The following is a 19,781-nucleotide window of genomic DNA, read 5'->3' on the forward strand; positions in this document are numbered from 1 at the left end:
AACAAGTCCACGCATTTCTTAAAGTTTACCTCTACTTTTGACACAGACAGAATAACATACCTAGATGTGGAATTATTCAAAGACAGCAATCAGAACCAGTTTTTAGGCAAAATTCATCGCAAGCCCACTTTTTCCAATTCTTATTTGCATTTCGATAGTGAACATCCGGCCTTCCACAACAGATCAACAGTAAAAGGCCAATTTGTGAGGGCGGCCAGAATGGTCTCGAGAGATGGTGACTTCCAGGAAGAGTGCCAGTTCATATTGAATTTGTTTTTATGTAGGGGCTATCCTGAGGAGTTGGTTGTGGATTTGTGTCTAGAGGTTAGATCCAAAAGGGAAAAAGGCTATTTTCAACCCATTTTGGATGATTCTGTCTCGGAGAATAGCTACCCCAGGGGTGACAGCCAACTTAGAGGTGTATACCATTGCAGTTTCATCATTACCTTTAGCATGGATGCTAGAGCTATAGTGTCCATCATCCAGAAAAATTGGAGTTTGTTGCCAACTGAACTAACAGGACCCAATAATTTAGGGCCGGACCCGAAGATTACATTCAAGAGGGGTCTGAATATCAAGAACATGTTAGAAAGGAAAGTTGGCAACATGACTCCAAGAGCTGGCATGTATAAGTGCAATATGTGCAAACATTGTAGATATGTGAGGTTGGGCACATATTTCATGATTAGGGACACCAAGTACCTTATCAAAGGGAGATACAATTGTGCATCGACACACATGGTGTATCTCGCTTCTTGTTCGTCATGCCCAGCTTTTTAATTGGGCAAGACGGACAGGAGATTGAATGAACGCATGTACAAACATTTATATGCCATGAAGAAGATTAAACTGGAGAATGCCCTTGCAAGTCATGTCTACAATCACCCTGGCCATGATTTTACATTTATGATCATTGACCAGTTGAACTATGTGAATTGGGGGGGACTGAATCTCTGAAATTAGAAATGAAGGAGCTTATGTGGCAGTTGAGACTTGAAGCCTACCATCACCCCGACCTCAATAGTATGTTATCTATCAGCTGTATCCTTAAGCTGAGGAGTTTGGAAAGATGATGCATGGGGGGTATAACATCGGGTGTGATTTGGACATAGGACCGGCTAAGCGATCTTGATATATATTTTATACCATGTTTGGTAGATGGAATTTCTTTTTATCTATATTTGAAATATTATGGCATGCTTTTTATTTATTTTAATGTGTCAGTCTTATTATGCGTATTTGGTTTAAAGTAAGTGTGTGATTTTATAATATTATTAACTTTTGATTGCATTATTTAAGTGCTATGTAAAGAACAGTATTAGTTTTATAGTTGTATATTTTATATTACATACAACTTTTTATATTGTGTGTTTATGGGACAGGAACATTTTAGGTAGATTGAAGCTACTTGTGCCTATTCCTTTAAGGTAATTGGAGGGTGTGTTTTGTAATAGACTTTGCTTGCAATGGCTTTAAATGTAGCAGCACTTAAGTGTGAGTTGTTATTTTTCAAAGTCTGAAGAAGATGGTGCAGGGCGCCGACGAAAAGCAGTATTGTGGTGCTTAATAAAATTGAAGTTGTTTGTTTATTGGCATCTTGTTTGCTTATCCCTTTGGAATTTAAAAAGACCTGCTTCAGTGAGTTTGGCTATCTGGCTGAGTTTATCTTTGATGAGTTTCACCTCTCTGACTGTGCTTATTGGAGGTGTTTAGTTCTGCTGCTTGGAATTAGGAACTGTGTTGGCTTAGTAGCAGCTTGTTGTTTTTGCCTTTGACTTCCAGAATAAGCATACGTGTGTTTGGGAGGCATTTAGTCCTGCTGTTTGGCATCAGGAGCTGTGCTGGTTTAGTAGCAGTTTGTTTTTTCTTGCCTTTGATCTTCAGTTGTTTTTTGTGATGCCCAGCTCTACCCCAGACAGTCAGGACAATATGGAGCAGAGCGATCTTACTATGCTTATTAATTTGCTCACTCAGAAAGTTGATATGCTGTCTCAACGATTGGATGTGATGTCTGAAACTACGCAACCATGCAGCGGGTCGAATTCTAAGGGTTTACAGCTCCCTAGTCCAGACCATTTTGGGTTGCAAATTCTGCTACCACATAATAGTGAAGCAGGTTCCAGGATGGGTGACCCAGGAGCCCCAAGCACTGGATCTAGCCAGGGGTCGGGAGGAGCCGACATCAGGCCATCTGATGGAACCTTGAATGGCGAAAGAGGAGTCGTACTATCATCTTATAATCCCCCAGAGGGGGGAGGGGGCAAAGCAATGTTCATTTTAACTTGAACCAATGGTTGAGTCGACCATTCCAGCTGTCTACCGACTATGGATCAGCCAGTCCAGTATCCAACACACCCGAAGGCAATGACCTTTCTTCTAAACTCAATGCTTTTGACCAGAAATTAGTTAAGTTAAGAAAATTGCAACTGGAAGTTTCTTATTTTGGAGAGTGTCGGTGTGTGAAGATAGTACCCAATGGGCTGCGTTCTTGGCAGTATCCCACGGGTTTAGAGGAGGGATCTAAATTCCATGCGGACCTCCTCATTATGTTTGACAGGCATGGATCTGAATTGATTGACCTTATTAGTACACACTACCAGGAAGCAATCTCGTCCCTAACTAGAGAAATTGTGGACTTGGATGAGGTTATTAAGTCAGACAATAATTTTCCTATTTATAAATTTGACTATGAGAGGATATACTCCAATATTGATGAGTATATTTCCAAAATTACCTCAACCAAGATTAAAAAATTCCATCGAGATATCAAGGCTTACAGAGAGGGGGAAGATTACCCTAAACCTCCTAAATCGCAAGGCAACTTTAAGGGGCGAGAAGGCAGAGTTCCTGCCCCTTCGAATGGCCCTAATACTTCCATGAACCTTGGATCTTTTCCGAGTAGTTCAGTACCGGAGGAAGAGACTGGTGATAGGAGGGTTGGATATGCCAACCCTGAGGGAAGACGTGAGCCAGCGACTCCGACTAGCCATTCGGGGAACCCTAGTTCTGGTTTGTATGGGGCAAATTTTCGGGATCCAGCCTCTTCTCCCCAACAGGCTTCGAACCGGAAGACCAGGTTCAGATACAGAAATGTGAGTGGAGTAGGGTGCCCCGACCCTGAGCAGACCACATTTGAAGTCATTTCCAACTCGGGGATGGACTTTCATATTTATAATTTTTCTCATTTCAAGTTTACCCAGACATTAGTTGATTTCCTGGCTAAAGGAATTTCTTATGTTCCATCTAGAAGAGCCTGTGTGGCCAGATCCATTCTGGATCTTAAATTGTTTGTCAGGAAATTAAACTTATGTTTGTTGATGGGGGACCATGAGTACCAAAAGAATACTTTTCATGTACCTAGTACATACAATCCACCTATCCACCCTATGTTGGGGATATTTGAGCAAATGTGTGATCTGGATTTTCGACATTTGCTACAGTCTAGGTCTGTGATGCATTTTAATATTACCAAAGAAGAAAGGGCGGATTTTAATGAATTATGTGCCTCTTCAGTCAGAATTATGCAACCCGACAAGGAAGGCGGTCTGGTTGCAATGGACATAGATGATTATAACAGAATGTCAGCAATTTTGTCTTCTGAAACTTACCAAGAGGTGTCCAAGAATGAGTTGAATGGAAATCTGGCAAGAGTTCGGTCTTATTATGAAGACATGTTTATTAATGAATCCATTGACCAGGAAATGTTCAACTTCATTTACTGTGCATCGCCTTGAGTACCTGTTTTGTTCGGGAATCCGAAAATCCACAAAAACATTAGAGACCCTCCCATGCGCCAGTTGGTGAGTGCTAGAGGGAGTGTAACATACGCAGCAGCCAAAGTTGTGGATCACATTCTAAAAAAATATGTGGCTAGTGAATCATATATTTCCAAAGATTCCTGGTCCTTTTTGGGGAAGGTGAAAAACATTTCGTACAGTCCTGATTACCACTTTCTGACGGTAGATGTCATTGACCTGTACTCATCCATTCCACATGATGTAGCGGTGGAATGGATTGAGTTGGAAATGACCACAAACAGGGCACCAGCGAGTGAAACTTCAATGGTAAAAGACCTATTGGACATCATTTTAACATGTAACTACTTCTCCTTCAACAATAGATGGTTCCATCAGTTAGTTGGAGTCCCCATGGGCTCGCCATGTGGGACGAGTGTGGCTAACTTGGTCATGGCCCATTGGGAGAAGGAATTCGTGTTTACTAACTCTATCTTCCTAGAATGAGTATCTTTATATACCCGTTTCTTGGACGACATTTGTATCATCCTCAAGGGCGACTCTTCGGTGGCCAATGACCTGGTTGAGATGTTCAACAAGTCCACGCATTTCTTAAAGTTTACCTCTACTTTTGACACAGACAGAAGAGCATACCTAGATGTGGAATTATTCAAGGACAGCAACCAGAACCAGTTTTTAGGCAAAATTCATCGCAAGCCCACTTTTTCCAATTCTTATTTTAATTTCAATAGTGAACATCCGGCCTTCCAGAAGAGATCAATAGTAAAATGCCAATTTGTGAGGGCGGCCAGAATGGTATCGGGAGATGGTGACTTCCAGGAAGAGTGCCGGTTCATATCGAATTTGTTTTTATGTAGGGGCTATCCTGAGGAGATGGTTGTGGATTTGTGTCTAGAGGTTAGATCCAAAAGGGAAATGGGCTATTTTCAACCCATTTTGGGTCACTCTGTCTCAGAGAATAGCTACCCCAGGGGTGACAGCCAACTTAGAGGTGTATACCATTGCAGTTTCATCACTACCTTTAGCATGGATGCTAGAGCTACAGTGTCCATCATCCAGACAAATTGGGGTTTGTTGCCAACTGAACTAACAGGACGCAATAATTTAGGGCCGGACCCGAAGATTAACATTCAGGAGGGGTCTGAATATCAAGAACATGTTAGAAAGGAAAGGTGGCAACATGACTCCAAGAGCTGGCATGTATAAGTGCAATATGTGCAAACATTGTAGATATGTGAGGTTGGGCACATATTTCATGATTAGGGACACCAAGTACCTTATCAAAGGGAGATACAATTGTGCATCGACACATGTGGTGTATCTCGCTTCTTGTTTGTCATGCCCAGCTTTTTATGTGGGCAAGACGGACAGGAGATTGAATGAACGCATGTACGAACATTTATATGCCATGAAGAAGATTAAACTGGAGAATTGTCTAGCAAGTCATGTCTACAATCACCCTGGCCATGATTTTACATTTATGATCATTGACCAGTTGAACTATGTAAATTGGGGGGGGGGGGGACTGAATCCCTGAAATTAGAAATGAAAGAGCTTATGTGGCAGTTGAGACCTGAAGCCTACCATCACCCCGGCCTCAATAGTATGTTATCTATCAGCTGTATCCTTAAGATGAGGAGTTTGGAAAGATGATGCATGGGGGGTATAACATCAGGTGTGATTTTGACATAGGACCGGCTAAGCAATCTTGATATATATTTTATACCAGTAGCAGCTTGTTGTTTTTGCCTTTGACTTCCAGAATTAGCATACGTGTGTTTGGGAGGCGTTTAGTCCAGCTGTTTGGCATCAGGAGCTGTGTTGGTTTAGTAGCAGTTTGTTTTTTCTTATTCCCTCAATAATGTCAGACATTAGTTTCATTCTTCTTAGAGTATGTAAAGTACACTGTGATGCTAGATTTGTTCCTCTATTAATTTTTTAAGTGAGCCCTGGTAATAATTCAGTTATTTTCCCTTGTGTCATCTAGTGTTCCACCTTGCTCTGTCCTGAAGCTTCCCCCACATGGGCACTCACACTCACCTTTTCAACCATCTACCCTTGATTTTACAAGAAGGTTCTGCTGTTGCGTCTTACAGCTGCTCTGTCTCTCATAACTCACAAACTGTTGCAGTCCATGAATAATGCCAGAGACTAGAGTTTCATATGTCTTATGTAAAAACTGCTTGATACACTAACTGATGAGACAGCATAGTAGATTAATGTTGCTACTTTCTGTGTAAAGGCCACACAGTTCGAAACCCTCTCCTCTCCCTCTTTTACTTTACATCTTTTTTAAAGACTTAAGAAATATTTCACATTATCCTTGGTGTCTAGTGGCGGCATGGAGGACTAATACCCTCAAAGTTACCAGGGAGGGTACACGGTATGAGTTTTTTTCACTGCTTTTACAGCATGATATAAAGAGTTATCCCTGGTGTCAAGTGTCCCCTCCAACAATGCTGCAGGAATTGCTCATTAGTCTATAGGATTGTGAGGGTATGACAACCCCCCCACACGCATGCATACATATACAAACATTCATGCACACACACACACACACACACACACAGCAACACAGATATGTACATGCACACCCCCCAACACTACCTGTTCCCTAAGCTTCATGGTACTTACCTCTAACATGTTTGGGTGAATACAACCTTTCAGCCGTGTAAATTAACATGACAACCCATGGTAACTTGTGCAGCCAAATGATTTTGCTCTGCTGTGTAAATGCCTTACCACAGACATTTCTGGGGGAAAGCACATGGGTAATTATAGGCCTCACTCACCAAATCCCTCATTAGCATTTAGCAGAGTAGCAAAGGCAGTCCACCATGGTGCTGTACATCTTTGAGTTAAAGCATTATGATAAGACTGTCTCTGAACCCGAAAGAGTTATACACACCATTTACACCTCACAGTAAACTTTCTGACTCTAGCCAGTAATGTTTGCACTGGTCATTTTGCTTCTTTTTGGATGTTTCAGGCAGATTAAATGAACTTACAAGGATCCTAAGCCCCACTCCAGTAGAGGATACTCTCTTCCCATGTCTGTGCAAAGCTCTAGACAAGCTGGCAGAATGCTGTGGTCTCCAGAAGATATGCTGTATCAAAGAGATTATATAGGAATCTGTACTAAGATGCCTGTTAAGATAGTCTGCCCACTCAGGCAGCAGCTTGTAATGGACACTGACCTGCCTCTTTTCAGGATGTTGGACAGAATTCAGACGACTCCAGTTTGCTCTAATAACAGTCCTAATAACAGTCATTAAGACTGAGATAACTCATCTGTCCACAGGTTTCTTTGTTAAAAGCTCCAGCAGGTACTTCTGGAAGGAGGGGGATATGAATTCCAAAGCTAAACTAAACTTCTTATAAGGCTGAAGGCCTCTCCAAGGTGAATTACCATGATAAGTGGAAAAAGGGATGATTGGTTTGACTAATTATCAGTGTCTATCTCCAAGATAAATGCCTCAGAATCCTCCTTTCTTCTTATAAGACTCCAACTGAGAGAATACCACAACCCCCAACTACACTTTGACACAAGCTCATATGGATGAAAGAGTGTAATAGACTGGTGTTAAATGTCAAACAAACAGTGTAAAACAATGTGCTAGTCAATAGCAAGCATGGGGAAGGGTAGAGTATGCTCCCATACAATGACACAAGCTGCTAAAGGGCATAAACACTGAAGCCTTGTAATGTTAGCCTTGAAGCAAAATTACCAGAAGAGCCCTCTTCCACCATGGCCTGGCAGCCTATGTAGGCCAGGAGAAGTCCTTGGTCTCATGTACCCCTGATCCATGACTGGATGAATCTAGTAAACTGCTGAGATCAGATACGTTTAAATACAGAGTTATTCAAGAGTTTGAGAGGGAGCATATAAATGTCAGAATGGAAATAGCCGAGTACAATTGGATCTTGAAGCTAGAAGCTGATAAAAGTCCAGGGTTTAATGCAGCCGTAAGCCTCAAGCCAGTCTTGAAGTTTAAACAAGCTAGATTATGAAAGTAATTCTGTGTATATATATATATATATATATATATATATATATATATATATATATATATTTATATTTATATATATTGTTTTTATATGTTTTTATTTATTAAAGGAGTTTTTTAAGATCTTATATTTAACTTTAATGTCTTCTTTATAGTTGGTTGTTGCTTCTTTACATTACCTCCAATGTTTTAACTGCTGAACTACTTGAAACACTGTAGCTGATGAATAGTTACATTTTATTGGTACTTTCTGTCATGGGATTGGTATTTAAATGCACAATTGCTGAGTCTCTTTGATTTACACTGATGAAGGGAATTTTCCTGAAAGTTCTGCTTATTTTAATTACTTTTTTGTTTAAATAAAAAAAAGATTTTATCTGGCGTTAAAAGTCCTGCATTTTTGATTTTCTTTTGTTGATTTGTTTTGCCGTTAACTTCATTTACACTGAATTCCTGGCCTCTTTGTGGGAATCAGACTGGTTATTCTCAGATTATAGATAACTATCTAGGGGTAAGGCAACTCAAGAACCTTGGGACACATTCACTGGGGTGGGAGATATACATGCACTTCCCCCACTCACAATGCATTTCACTGTGGCAAAGACTGTCAGGCTTCAAACTCTTGCAGTCTCAGGGTTAGCTCATCACCTGAAGGGTCTGAAGGGGCCAGCAGAACATGACACTTACTTTAAGGAACTTCATTCTTGTCCATTTGAATGCAGACCCTGAGAAAGATACTGGCCGAGCCTCCCCAAAACGCTATCAGAAGTTTTTTTTTGGAGGGGGGCTTCTATACTTGCCACTATACTTGTGGACTTTCCAGTTTTCTTTCCTCTCCTTTTGTTTTTATTTGCACTTTCAGTGGCTGTCTTATTCTCATCTACTTCTGCTTAATTTTCATTCCCCTCCTTTCCAAAATGCCTTTACTAAACTAAGCAAAGATGTCCACTTAGACTTCTCTTCATGCTTCAGAGCTTTCACTGTGTTTGGATCTGTTGAGGTCAACAAATATGCAGTCTCATGGCTTTGCGACATAGGGAGTAGGATTTGGTCCCTCCCTGTTTGTTTATGTACCAGACAATGGACATGTTGTCTGACTGGATACAATCGTTCCTGACGAAAGGAGCGGATGGAATGCTTGCAATGCCAATAGCACTGCTCTTAACTCCAGGACACTGAAATGCAAGTTGACCTCTATGCTGGACCACGTGCCTTGGACTGACTTTCCCTGAAAGTGCTCCCCCCACCTTATCAGGGAAGTGTCCATGGTCACTGTGGCACTGGGTTGGGGAGCCTAAAAGGGGCGACACCAAAGATTTTCGTCTGTACTCCTCCACCAGAGGACATCTTGTTTGCAGGAGTTGGTGATGAGAATCTGTGAGCTCAGGGGATGAAGACTGGACATCCACTGGGACAGAAGGAGCCACTGTAGCAGTCTCATATGTAATTTGGCTAGGGGAACAATTGGGATGGCCGCCACAGACCCCAGATCCTGAAGAACTCCCCTTGCAGGCACCTTCCTTTGACAGAGTATCACTTGAACTTGTGTCCTTAATCTCTGAAGCCTGTGAGGGGGAAGAGAGACCAGACTTGTTTAAGTGTTGAATACTGCCCCTATAAATTCCAATTGTTGTGAGGGCTGAAGGTTGGATTTTTCCCAGTGAATGGTGATGCCCAGCGACTCCGCTAGTACTAGAGTGTAGCGGAGGGCCCTGACCAGGAAGTGCTTGGGGGGGACAGAGAGGAGCCAATCATCTAAATACGGAAACACCTGGAATCCCTGAAGTCTCAGATGAGCTGTGACCACTGCTAGGCATTTCGTGAATACTCTGGGGGCCGTCGAGAGACCAAATGGCAGGGCTCTGAATTGGTAATGATTGGCTCCCAGCCGGAAGGGAAGGAGACTCCTGGAGCGTTTGTCCATTCTAATGTAGTAATACGCATCCCGGAGGTCTATTGAGCACATCCACACACCCTCTCGAAGAAAAGGGAGGATGGATTGAATTGTGACCATGCAGAACTTGGTCTGAACCACTGATTTGTTCAGCTGGCTGAGATCCAAAATGGGCCTCCAGTCCCCGGTCTTTTTTATTACTAAAAAGAATCTTGGGATCCGCACTGGTCTGGGGGGACCTGTTGGAGGACTCGTTTTTTACATAGCTTTCTTATTTCGGAAGCTGCCTCCTCCCTTTGACTGGGTGGAACATCGGGAAGGGATTTCAGAGGTCTTGGGTAAGAGATTAGGGGAATGTGATAGGTTCTGGAAATTATTCTATGCACCCACTGATCATTTGTAATACAGAGCCAGGCAGCTTGGTGCTGAGAGAAACAAGCCCCGACTGCTTCCAGAGGAAAGCAATCGGGCAGCGCTTCAGGAGCGCTGATATGGTCTTCCCGAGAAAGAATCTCCGGAGTCCCCTCTGCCTCTGGGAAAGCCTTCACCACATGCCTCACGGAAAGGACCTTGAGACTTTTTGTGTCACATCTTTCCACTCCTCTGGTTCCTGGAGAAGGAGCGCTGAGGTTTGAAAAAACGTAGACCCATGGCAGACAAGGTCTTTCCATTCTGCTCGCACCTGGCTAATGCGTCCTTGACCTTAGAGCTGAAAAGAGCTGATGGTTCGATAGGGGCACTTAAAAAGGAAGACTTGAAGGAGTCCACGAGGTCACAAATGCATATCCAGGCGTGGCGTCTCACGACTATGCCTGCACCCGCAGCTCTAGCCGCCCCTTCGGTTGCGTGGGACAGCAGCCTCATGGACGAGTTGGAAATTGACTCTAAGCTGGCAAGTTGGGAAGCAACTTTATCACGTGCCCCATCTGAAACTTGACCCGCGAGGGTTCCAGAGAGCTCGGTGATGAGATCTCGCTGGAGCCTCGTAAAATGTGCCAAAAAGTTCAGAGACCTGCCAGCAAAGGTCGCTGAAGCAAACACTCACTTCCCTAGCCTGTCCACCTCCTGGGATTCTATGTTGGGCAGGTGGACAGCAGGACTTTCCTCCCCAAGGTCCTTTTTCGTGGCCACCGCCACCACCATAGCGTCTACTGGCAAACCTCTAGACCAATGGGTTTGATCCTCTGGAGGGGAGGGTATCTTGCCTGATCTCCTGGGAATGGCCTTAACGGTGTCTGGATTCTTCCATGCCCACTGCACGATGAGCCTGACTAACTCATCGGCAGGGGGGTCACCCAAGAAGTAGAGGGCCAAGAGCAAAAGGCCTGTAGGAATACTGATTCCTCTGAGGAAAGGTTGGCGGGCTTCCAGTCACCCCTCTGCTTCAAAATTTCCAGGATGTTTCCAAATAAGACATCATCAGGGGGTGACCGTGGGGACCCTTCTCCATCATCGTAGTCCATATCTTCCATGAGGGACTCCTCAGGGGAGTCCATGTGTTTCCTCTTATACTCCTGTTTCTGAGGAGGTTCTTCAGTGGGAGCATCCGAAGAAGACTCAGAAAGGGAAATACCCTGTACATGGATCTCCTGGGTCTTGTGCTCTCGATGTCCTGGGGGGTGGCCTTTGATAGCTGCAGCTCAGAGGGAACGGGTGGTATGTCCAACGTAGGATGATTGCTCAAAGCAAGTACCCTCTTTATCACCCGGAAAGCAGGCCCGCCTGAAGAGGAATGGGAGCCCGGAACCGAAAAAGACAATTTTGGAACTGGGGACACACCCCACTCCACTGCTCCCAGGGATGGAGCCTCAAGCAAAACCGGGGTGGGTGTCACCCTCGGACCCGAAGACAGAACCAGTGACACAACCGGAATCGTGGCCGGAACCGTGGGTTCCATCCCCCAAGCATGAGATTGAGGAAGGGTGGGTTCCGATGAAACTGACACCCAAAGGGGCCTCGGAGCCTCAGACATGGTCGTTGTTGGCACCAAGGCAGGGTGTCCTCTCGTAGACATCGGAAATATGAGCCTCGGAACTGAGGGGTTCAAGGGAGGTGAATACGTGGGGGTCACTGGGGCAATGGACCCAAAACCCGGAGTGGGATGGGGTCTAGGAAAATTTGTAAGTCCCCTGGTGTTCAGCAGCTGATCAAAGAGGCGCACCACATCCACTTCAGATAGGCTCCTGGTGGACCTTACCGATGTCCCTGAGGGGGAATCATGCCAGTCCAAAAAGGGGCTGAAGGCCTGTCCGGAAAATGGATCCGCAGACTGGGAGTACTGGGTCCGTGGTGGATTGAATAAATGGCACCAAGGATTCCAGTTTAGAAACTGGTAGCAAGGGAATAATCGGAGCCGAGAATGGACTCAGAGTCGAAGTCACAGCTGGGGTGGAGGTCAATAGCAGCTCCGAAGATGTTGTCGGAACCAATGTCAGAGCAGAGATGGGGGACGTTGGTGCCGAGTTAGAGGCAGGCAAACTGGCCAAAGCCAAAGTTGCAGTGGGAGCCGTAGTCATCAGCCGGGACCGCCGCCGATGAGGTGATCATGGCAACTTCTGACTGAACCACAGGAGCCAAACTCGGAGCCGAGGTGGTCGGAACCGAGGAGGCAATTTGATGCTCACCGGCCGGTGAAGAGGGGTCAGAACGAGGATGTTTTCTGTCCACAGAAGGAGGAGATGAGACCTCTGACACAGAAATAGCCTCCAAAAAAGGAGAAGGAAGCAGGCCCTTGAGGATTAACTTGTTTCGTCTTTCAGTCAGCGTCTGCTGACTGAAGCTGGCACAAATGTCACAGGGAGGTTTCACCGATAAGTGCGGGACCCCCAAACAATAAACACATTCCTCATGTAGATCACTATTCGGGAGTTTACCACTGCAAGAAGAGCTGTGTTTAAACCCCGTAGTCCCTTTCTTTTCAGACATAACAATAGAAACACAACCAACGCTAAACTAGAAGAAAAGTTAGAGACAGAGAAAGAGAGAGAGAGGGAAATACCAACAATGGTACTGGGAATACTACAAGGGTAAAAAGGGCAAATACCAGCAATGGTATGATAAAGAAGTTGCCTGTGGGTAGAGCTGAGTGTGAAAAAACAGAAAAATAGTAATTTGACAGGAAAGAGCTCACAAATACGTATAAAATTTGAAAAATATACCACTTAGCTGGAGAGCTCGGTAAAACGCTGCTGTATGGCTGTGCGGCAAACGAGATCTGAGGTAACTGAGTGAAGGGAATTGTGGGTAGCAGCTTATCTTGAGAGTTTTTGGTGCACTCAAGCTTGGTATAAGGCCGACTCGGTTCCAAGGGCTCGGAACCGAACCCATCAGTGATGAATAGGAAGAAGATTAACAACTTCAGATTGTGGCTTTTGCATACTTATCAAGACCAAGAGTCATTCTTATATCATCTGAGAAAGGTTTAACCATTTGTAAGTGTGCTTTCTGATCTTATTCTGATGAACTACACAGTTTAAAATCATCCACAAAAAACAGGTGAAATGTCTTTTTTATCAAGTAAACAGCTTAATGAGTTAAGATCAAGACAAAATAGCAGTGGTGATACAGAATCAGCCTGAAATATCCCCCTTTGAATTTTTATCCCTGGGATGATAATTTGCCCTTTATTATGGCTCAGCTACAAAGTGGTTTGCCACTGTTTCGTGATCACTGCAATGCAACTGATCACTGTAAAATGTATCTTATACATCTGTAAACATTCCATAATCCAATCCATGAAGGTGGGATGCTGTTTAATACTTTTTTTTTTAATTTATCCATGCCATACTTAGATTATTCCCTTTTTACAGCTCTCTATTATGGCTTTATTTAACAATAAAGGATACTTGGTTCCATGTGACTTTCTTTGATTATCTTTTTGTTCCATTGCTATAACTAACTTTTTTAAGATGGGTATTAACTCTGACAGAAGTTCAGTTGTGCATTTGGGCCTAGGATTTTCCAAGTAGAAGAATTTCTTAATTTTGTTTCAATTTCTCTGGGTGCTATTTTCCCCGTTTCATATGTTCTATATTAGCTTCTTAATGTTTCTTTTAATTCTTCTATCCAGTTTGTCATCTTTATTCTGTTAACAGGTTTTTTCATAAATGCATCTCTAAAATGTACCGCTTTCTTCTTTTTTAGTGGTGTTTTTATTATTTTTGCTTTGTTTCCCAATTTTCTATATGGTCATCAATGAACTGTTTTATACTTTTCCTTTATAACCATTTGTATACTTTTTAATTGTTTGTACTTTTCCTTTACATTTATCTGTATGCCTTTTAAGTTTTCTGCTTGTGCTGATATTTTTAGTTTATTATCTAAAACAATGTATAATACATTCTGGTCTGTTTTGATATTGTGTGTTGCTTGTATCACATTTACCCAACACTTTTTGATCTGTTCCTTTTTCTGCATTCTTCTAATAGCGATACATATTGTCTTATTTGCTTTATATTTATCTCTATTTGATACTTCTATGATGGGACTCTACTTGTTCCATTCTTCTTTATCACTCCTATGTTTTTTAATAACACTTCATCTGTTATTAATTTAGCTGTACCACAGTATAACCTATCTATTAGTGTTACATAATTTTTCTTAATAGTCCCATTTGCTGTATTCATCAGTTTTAACAGTCTTCTAACATTTTCTGTCTTACTTGCTTTCTGTAAACTATTTCCTTCATCTAACTTAATATGTTTGTCCATGTCTATTAAATCAAGCAGGCGATAATTTTCATCTGGACTGAAAGCATACTCTTTGCTCTATGTGTCCTGCTTGTTCCCTTGCTATGCAATTCTAACTGGACTTTCATGCGAGTGTCCTACAGAAAGTTCTAGAATATTGCCAAATGACATACTTTCTTTAGCTCTATACTACGCCATCTGTTGCTCCTCATTAGCCCATCATGTTGCTATATTGCCAGAGTCAGTTTTCACTGTTTTCTGCTCTTCCCCTTTCTATGCAATTTCTAACCTGACTTTTGTGCAAGTCTCCTATAGATGATTCCACAACATTGCCCTCCAGTGAGTGTATCTTCTTCAGATGCGTCCTGCACCATCTGCTGCTCCTCCATCCACACTAAATCCATACTAAATCCTTCACTTCAATTTCTTTTTACTTAAATTCTACCTCACTAAACAACTTTTTTTCCAATTACATTCCAGCTTTGTGATCTTATTTTTTTAACTGTGAAATTTACCATATATCTGTGCTGTTGCCTGTATTTCTCTTCCAATACTTTGGAACTGTTTTTCACACTGAATAGCTTGGCTTCCCTCTCTGCATAAATATCAACCCATATGAGATCTCATGTTCATTTCCCACGTCCATGTTTCTTTTTCATACCTTTCAGCAACCTCTATGTTTTTTACTCTTTATCTTGTCTCACATCCTCTTCCAAGAAGGCAAGTGTTTCTTCATCTGGATAATGTTTTGTTTTGATCTGTTGCATTAAGGATCTTAAATTATTATCTATAGCTTTTAACAGTTTTCCTTTTGTAAGTATTTTTCTTTCACCTAATTTACTTCTTACTCTTACTACATATCCTTTTGTCTGGAAAGTATGAAGAGTTTGTGTAATATTAATAATCTCTTCCTTATCCTCAATGGTCTACTTTACTGTCTCTCTGTTTCTTGCTTGGTCTATTAGTTCACAAAAACAAAACAAAAAAAATCTACTATGTACTTCTATGATGGGTGGCCACCTTTGCCTTGAGCCCAGCCTAACCCTGCTCTGAGAACTCCACACTGCCTTTTTTTCCAGTCCTGGCAATGGTGAACATACCAGGAGAGTTTTTTTTTATCCTGGGACCTGTGTACTCAGTCTTCTTTTTTTATTTTTTGACCTACCTTTCTCCATGATACATAGAATACAGTTTATATAACATTTTTGTCTTTTGTGAGATTTTGTAAAAACAGGATCTACCACATGAGAGTACTTACCACAACCTGAATTCAGTTCTAACAATACTACTCTCCTTTTCTTGCTGATTCTGTCTCTCCATTTGGACCCCAGCACAGCACAAGCAATGTCTCTTTGGGTCTTTTATCTAATCTCCAGCACTTGTGCCTGTTACACAGCATAGACGTCTGTATACAGAACTTTTACTGACAACAGAAAGGATCAAGATGGGAACTGTGTGAGGTGATTAGCAAAACCAAATAACATGATCTGATGGGAAGGAAAGCTTACTACTTGTATGTATCTGACAATTTATATCAGCATGGTCACTTGAACATCCAAAAATGCTGCTTAAAGACGCTAACTTCTGATTACTGGGGAGAAATATTGAAGCAACGGCCCATCAAGAAAGATCAATGAAGTCAAAGCTATGGGGTTTCCCAGACTGTCGTTGAACTGGACATGGATACTTACCTTTGTTTTATTCTTAAGATATAAGTAGCATCTTTACTGCTGTTTTACTACCTCATTAAATTTGACTGTTTATACATGGACTCTCATACCTATTGGATCTTGCCTGTAAAAGAAATTTAACAAAACACTGCCCCCCATTAGCAAATGAAATGACACATAGAAAACATACTACAATTAGGATGCAACATAAACAGCTATGCAGAAACTCCAAGTAAATGAAAAATATACAGGACTTATAGTACGCTTTTCCTTTAAAATATTTCTCTCACTACTTTGCACAGCAGTGGATAAATCACTACTGCACCAGAGAAAAGAAACATCAATGAAAGAGAGACTATGATATTATCACAGCTTAACATATATATATATATATATATATATTGTTCAGCTATATAAAATAAAGAATTTACAGAAATATCAAGTAAAACTGTGTCTTACCTCTAGACGGGATAACATTGGGATTACAATGGTAATATCTATTTGAGAAATGGTTTAAAACACGTTCTCTTTCCTGAGTCTCTCCCATTAGTGCAAATGTTTTGAGGAAATGTCTGAAAGAAAGTTGAGACTGCAGTTTATTACAGCGAGCTACACAGAGCTTGCATCTAACAGATGAGGGCAAACTGACATGATAACGTTATAAAGCAAAATGAAAACAATACACAAAACACCTTGACCAATGATTACATATGTATTCCTACGTGACTTAATTTTCACAAAAGGATTCTTCTGTTTTAAAAGACTAAATTATGTGCCACTGCACAACATAATGTTTTACTGTTTAAAGCATTTACAACAGTAACACATTTATTTTAGAAGAGTAAATGATTACAGATCTTTACTAACTACAACTGATTTCCAGAGTGAGTTGCATGGATCAGAAATTCTAACATAAAATTAGTGATAATATTATTTGATCCACACTGACAACGTGGAAATCTCTCTCACAAACACACACACACACACATACACTAGATAAAAACTAAAAATATCCATCCAATATAGACAAATTCACCAAATGGAAGAAATGATGAAAACAAAGTTTTTTTCCCCATTTCTATTCAAGATGAACTAGCATATGACAGAAACACCAAAATATATGTTCTATAGTGGAGAAACACAGTTTTGTGTACAAATGACAACTGAGACCATCATAATTTGCTAGGTGCATTAATAACTGGCTATGATGAAAATACAAACAAAAATAAATTTTGCTCCTTGTTATCAATGTTTGCTTCCAAAAATGAAATTGCAAGCACATACAAGCTTGCATTACTTTTGAATATGACTGTTTTCATGGAAACATTGTTTCCAGAAAATTTATATGGAGGCTTGCTTTGCTTCAACTTTGCGCAAAGTACTCTAAGTCTAAATCAGTCCCTCTCAGATCACTCCTCGGATAGAAATTTTTTTGGAAACGTCTTGGGGTCCACCTACCAAATCTGTAACATCAGAAGACTCTTCAACTAGGATCATACAACTGGAAATATCACTGGAAAAGTTACACTTACACTTCCATATCTCTGATGTGTGTTCTACATCCTGATCCTCTGGTCGCTCCCTCTGAAGTAAACCATTGACACTGAACTGTCTTCTGACATGGATAAAGTAGTTTGCAGTACACACTACACCTTAACACACACACACACACACCAGAATCTGTACAATACAGCTTTACAGCACTATGTTTGGTCCTTGAAATAACTGCATCCTTGTTGGAGACTTCATTAGTGAACGGTTTTCAAGAGTCTCAGCTAATACTGCAGGCTGCCTTGCACAACTGCCTCCAACATTACAAGTTGTGTAGCCAGACAGGACTTCTTCTTTTTTTTTTTTTTTTGCCCTTGCAGCTCACCATAAGCTGACTCAAGAATGCCCCGCCTACATCACTGGGCCTACCAAACCCAACAAACCTTCCCAAGGCTCTATACAGCCCATGTCTGGATATCATTAAGAAATGACATCTCAATATATATGCTGCTAAGGAGGATTTTTTATTTATGTCCTAGAGTCCCACCCCCAACATACACGCATATTGTTACAGGGACAGATGTGCAACTGACATGCTGTAGTATCACCCCGTACCTGTGATAACTTGGCCAATGCTCTATATCTCTGAAAACAATGCTCCCCATGTGTCATTGACCTCCGAAGCAGATAAACCGTGACGTGTACCCATGTATACACCCCCCAAAAGAATGGGTTTGCCCATCCTCCCTCGGCACCACCTCAAATGCCTGATCCTGGGTTGCCTAGGCCATAGCTAGAGCTTTATCCCTCTATGCCAAGCTGCTGGCTAGCCAGACAGGATTAGTCATAGTTTATGACAAAAACTACCTCCTTTATCTAGATCATTAAGTTGGTAAGGAAAGGACAAACCTGAAAAATTTACACATCTGACTGATAACATAGAAAACCAACCGACTACTGTAGTTATAAAATCAGTGATACAGTGCTGTACGAGTAACCTATAAATCTTCTTGAAAATTATTAAAGGCCTTCTGATGGATGAAAGGCTTGATCACTCCAAGGCCATTGCTGTGAATGGATTATGTCCTACCAGTGCAGGTAATGATGCAGCCATATTCAGCTCTTGTTTTCAAGATTTTGAAAATCTGACCTTTCCAGCTCAAAGAACTATTTATAAATTGTTAATGCCTGTCTCATTACTCTACCCTCAAAGGCTGGTATTTCACGCTCCTTGACAATCCTCACTTCTACTCCAACATTCATGTACATTATATTCATCTTTTGTGAGCTGCACATCCTGTAAATTACTTGATAAGGTCTATCATGGGTACATCCCGCTCTCTAGGAGAAAATTAATTTTTCTGTTTTGAAAGACAGGTAAGCAGATGTCTTCAGCATCTAGAAAGGCTTGGAAAGCCAGTATGAAGGTGGACTGATGAGGCGAACATGCAAACCATTCCAATGGAACACCCTCCTAACACATACCCATACAGTGATATTCACTAGTAATAGGTGACTCTATAGTCAGGCACACTGATGTCCCACTCACTAGGCTGAATAAGGAGAAGGTTACTGTTAGCTGCCTGTCGGGTGCCAGGATCCGCCACATAACACAAGCACTCGGGTCACTCCAGAACAAGTACAAATACAGCTCTGTCATTGTCCATGTTGGTGTGAATGACCTGAGCCGTACCTCCCTGGACTACATGAAAAGAGACATTGAAGAGCTGTCTGATCACGTAGCCCAGGCCGGTATGACCTTGACCCTGAGTAGCATCCTGCCCTCACCAAGAATGATACCATGGTATAAAGAAAAAATTATCAATTTCAACAATTGGCTAAGTTTCTGGTGTCATTCAAAGGGGATCCAGTGTCTTAATGCCTGGGATGATATGCTCGACAAGCCACGCTGCTTCGATAGAGAGCACTTGCACCTGTCACCCTTAGGCTTTCGAACACTGGCCAAGGCTTTTGCCACCCCCATAGTGCCTTTTTTAGGCAAGGCTCAAAAGACAAACTCACCACCGTAAATAGCACAAGTAACAAAAAAATGAGGGTAATGGCAGAAGTCTAAACATCAAAATGCACGCACTCTAGGCACTCCTCAGTATGGAGAAAATCGATTTATGTGCAGTAACAGAAACCTGGTTTAAGGCTCCAGAGAGCACCCCAGCACTACCAGGCTACAACTCATACCATTCATTTCGGCCACAGAACCTGGACCGAAATACAAAAGGTGGCAGCATATCCATATTCATCAAGGATACCTACACCTC

The 19,781-nt window shown here is 41.8% G+C and overlaps 1 protein-coding gene across 1 annotated transcript in view; it reads right to left on the bottom strand.

Annotated features, from left to right (window-relative positions):
• LOC122791839 (PH and SEC7 domain-containing protein 3-like) overlaps window positions 1-19,781 on the bottom strand; it is a 2,374,133-nt gene that overhangs the window by 499,891 nt on the left and 1,854,461 nt on the right. Inside the window, exon 8 of the mRNA XM_044059799.1 lies at window positions 16,474-16,586. Within this exon, the coding sequence (XP_043915734.1) occupies window positions 16,474-16,586 (113 nt within the window). The remainder of the gene's footprint in view (window positions 1-16,473; window positions 16,587-19,781) is intronic.

This window comes from Protopterus annectens, chromosome 17.part0 (assembly GCF_019279795.1).
Source record: "Protopterus annectens isolate FY-2018-M chromosome 17.part0, PAN1.0, whole genome shotgun sequence".
NCBI classification, from domain to species: domain Eukaryota; kingdom Metazoa; phylum Chordata; order Ceratodontiformes; family Protopteridae; genus Protopterus; species Protopterus annectens.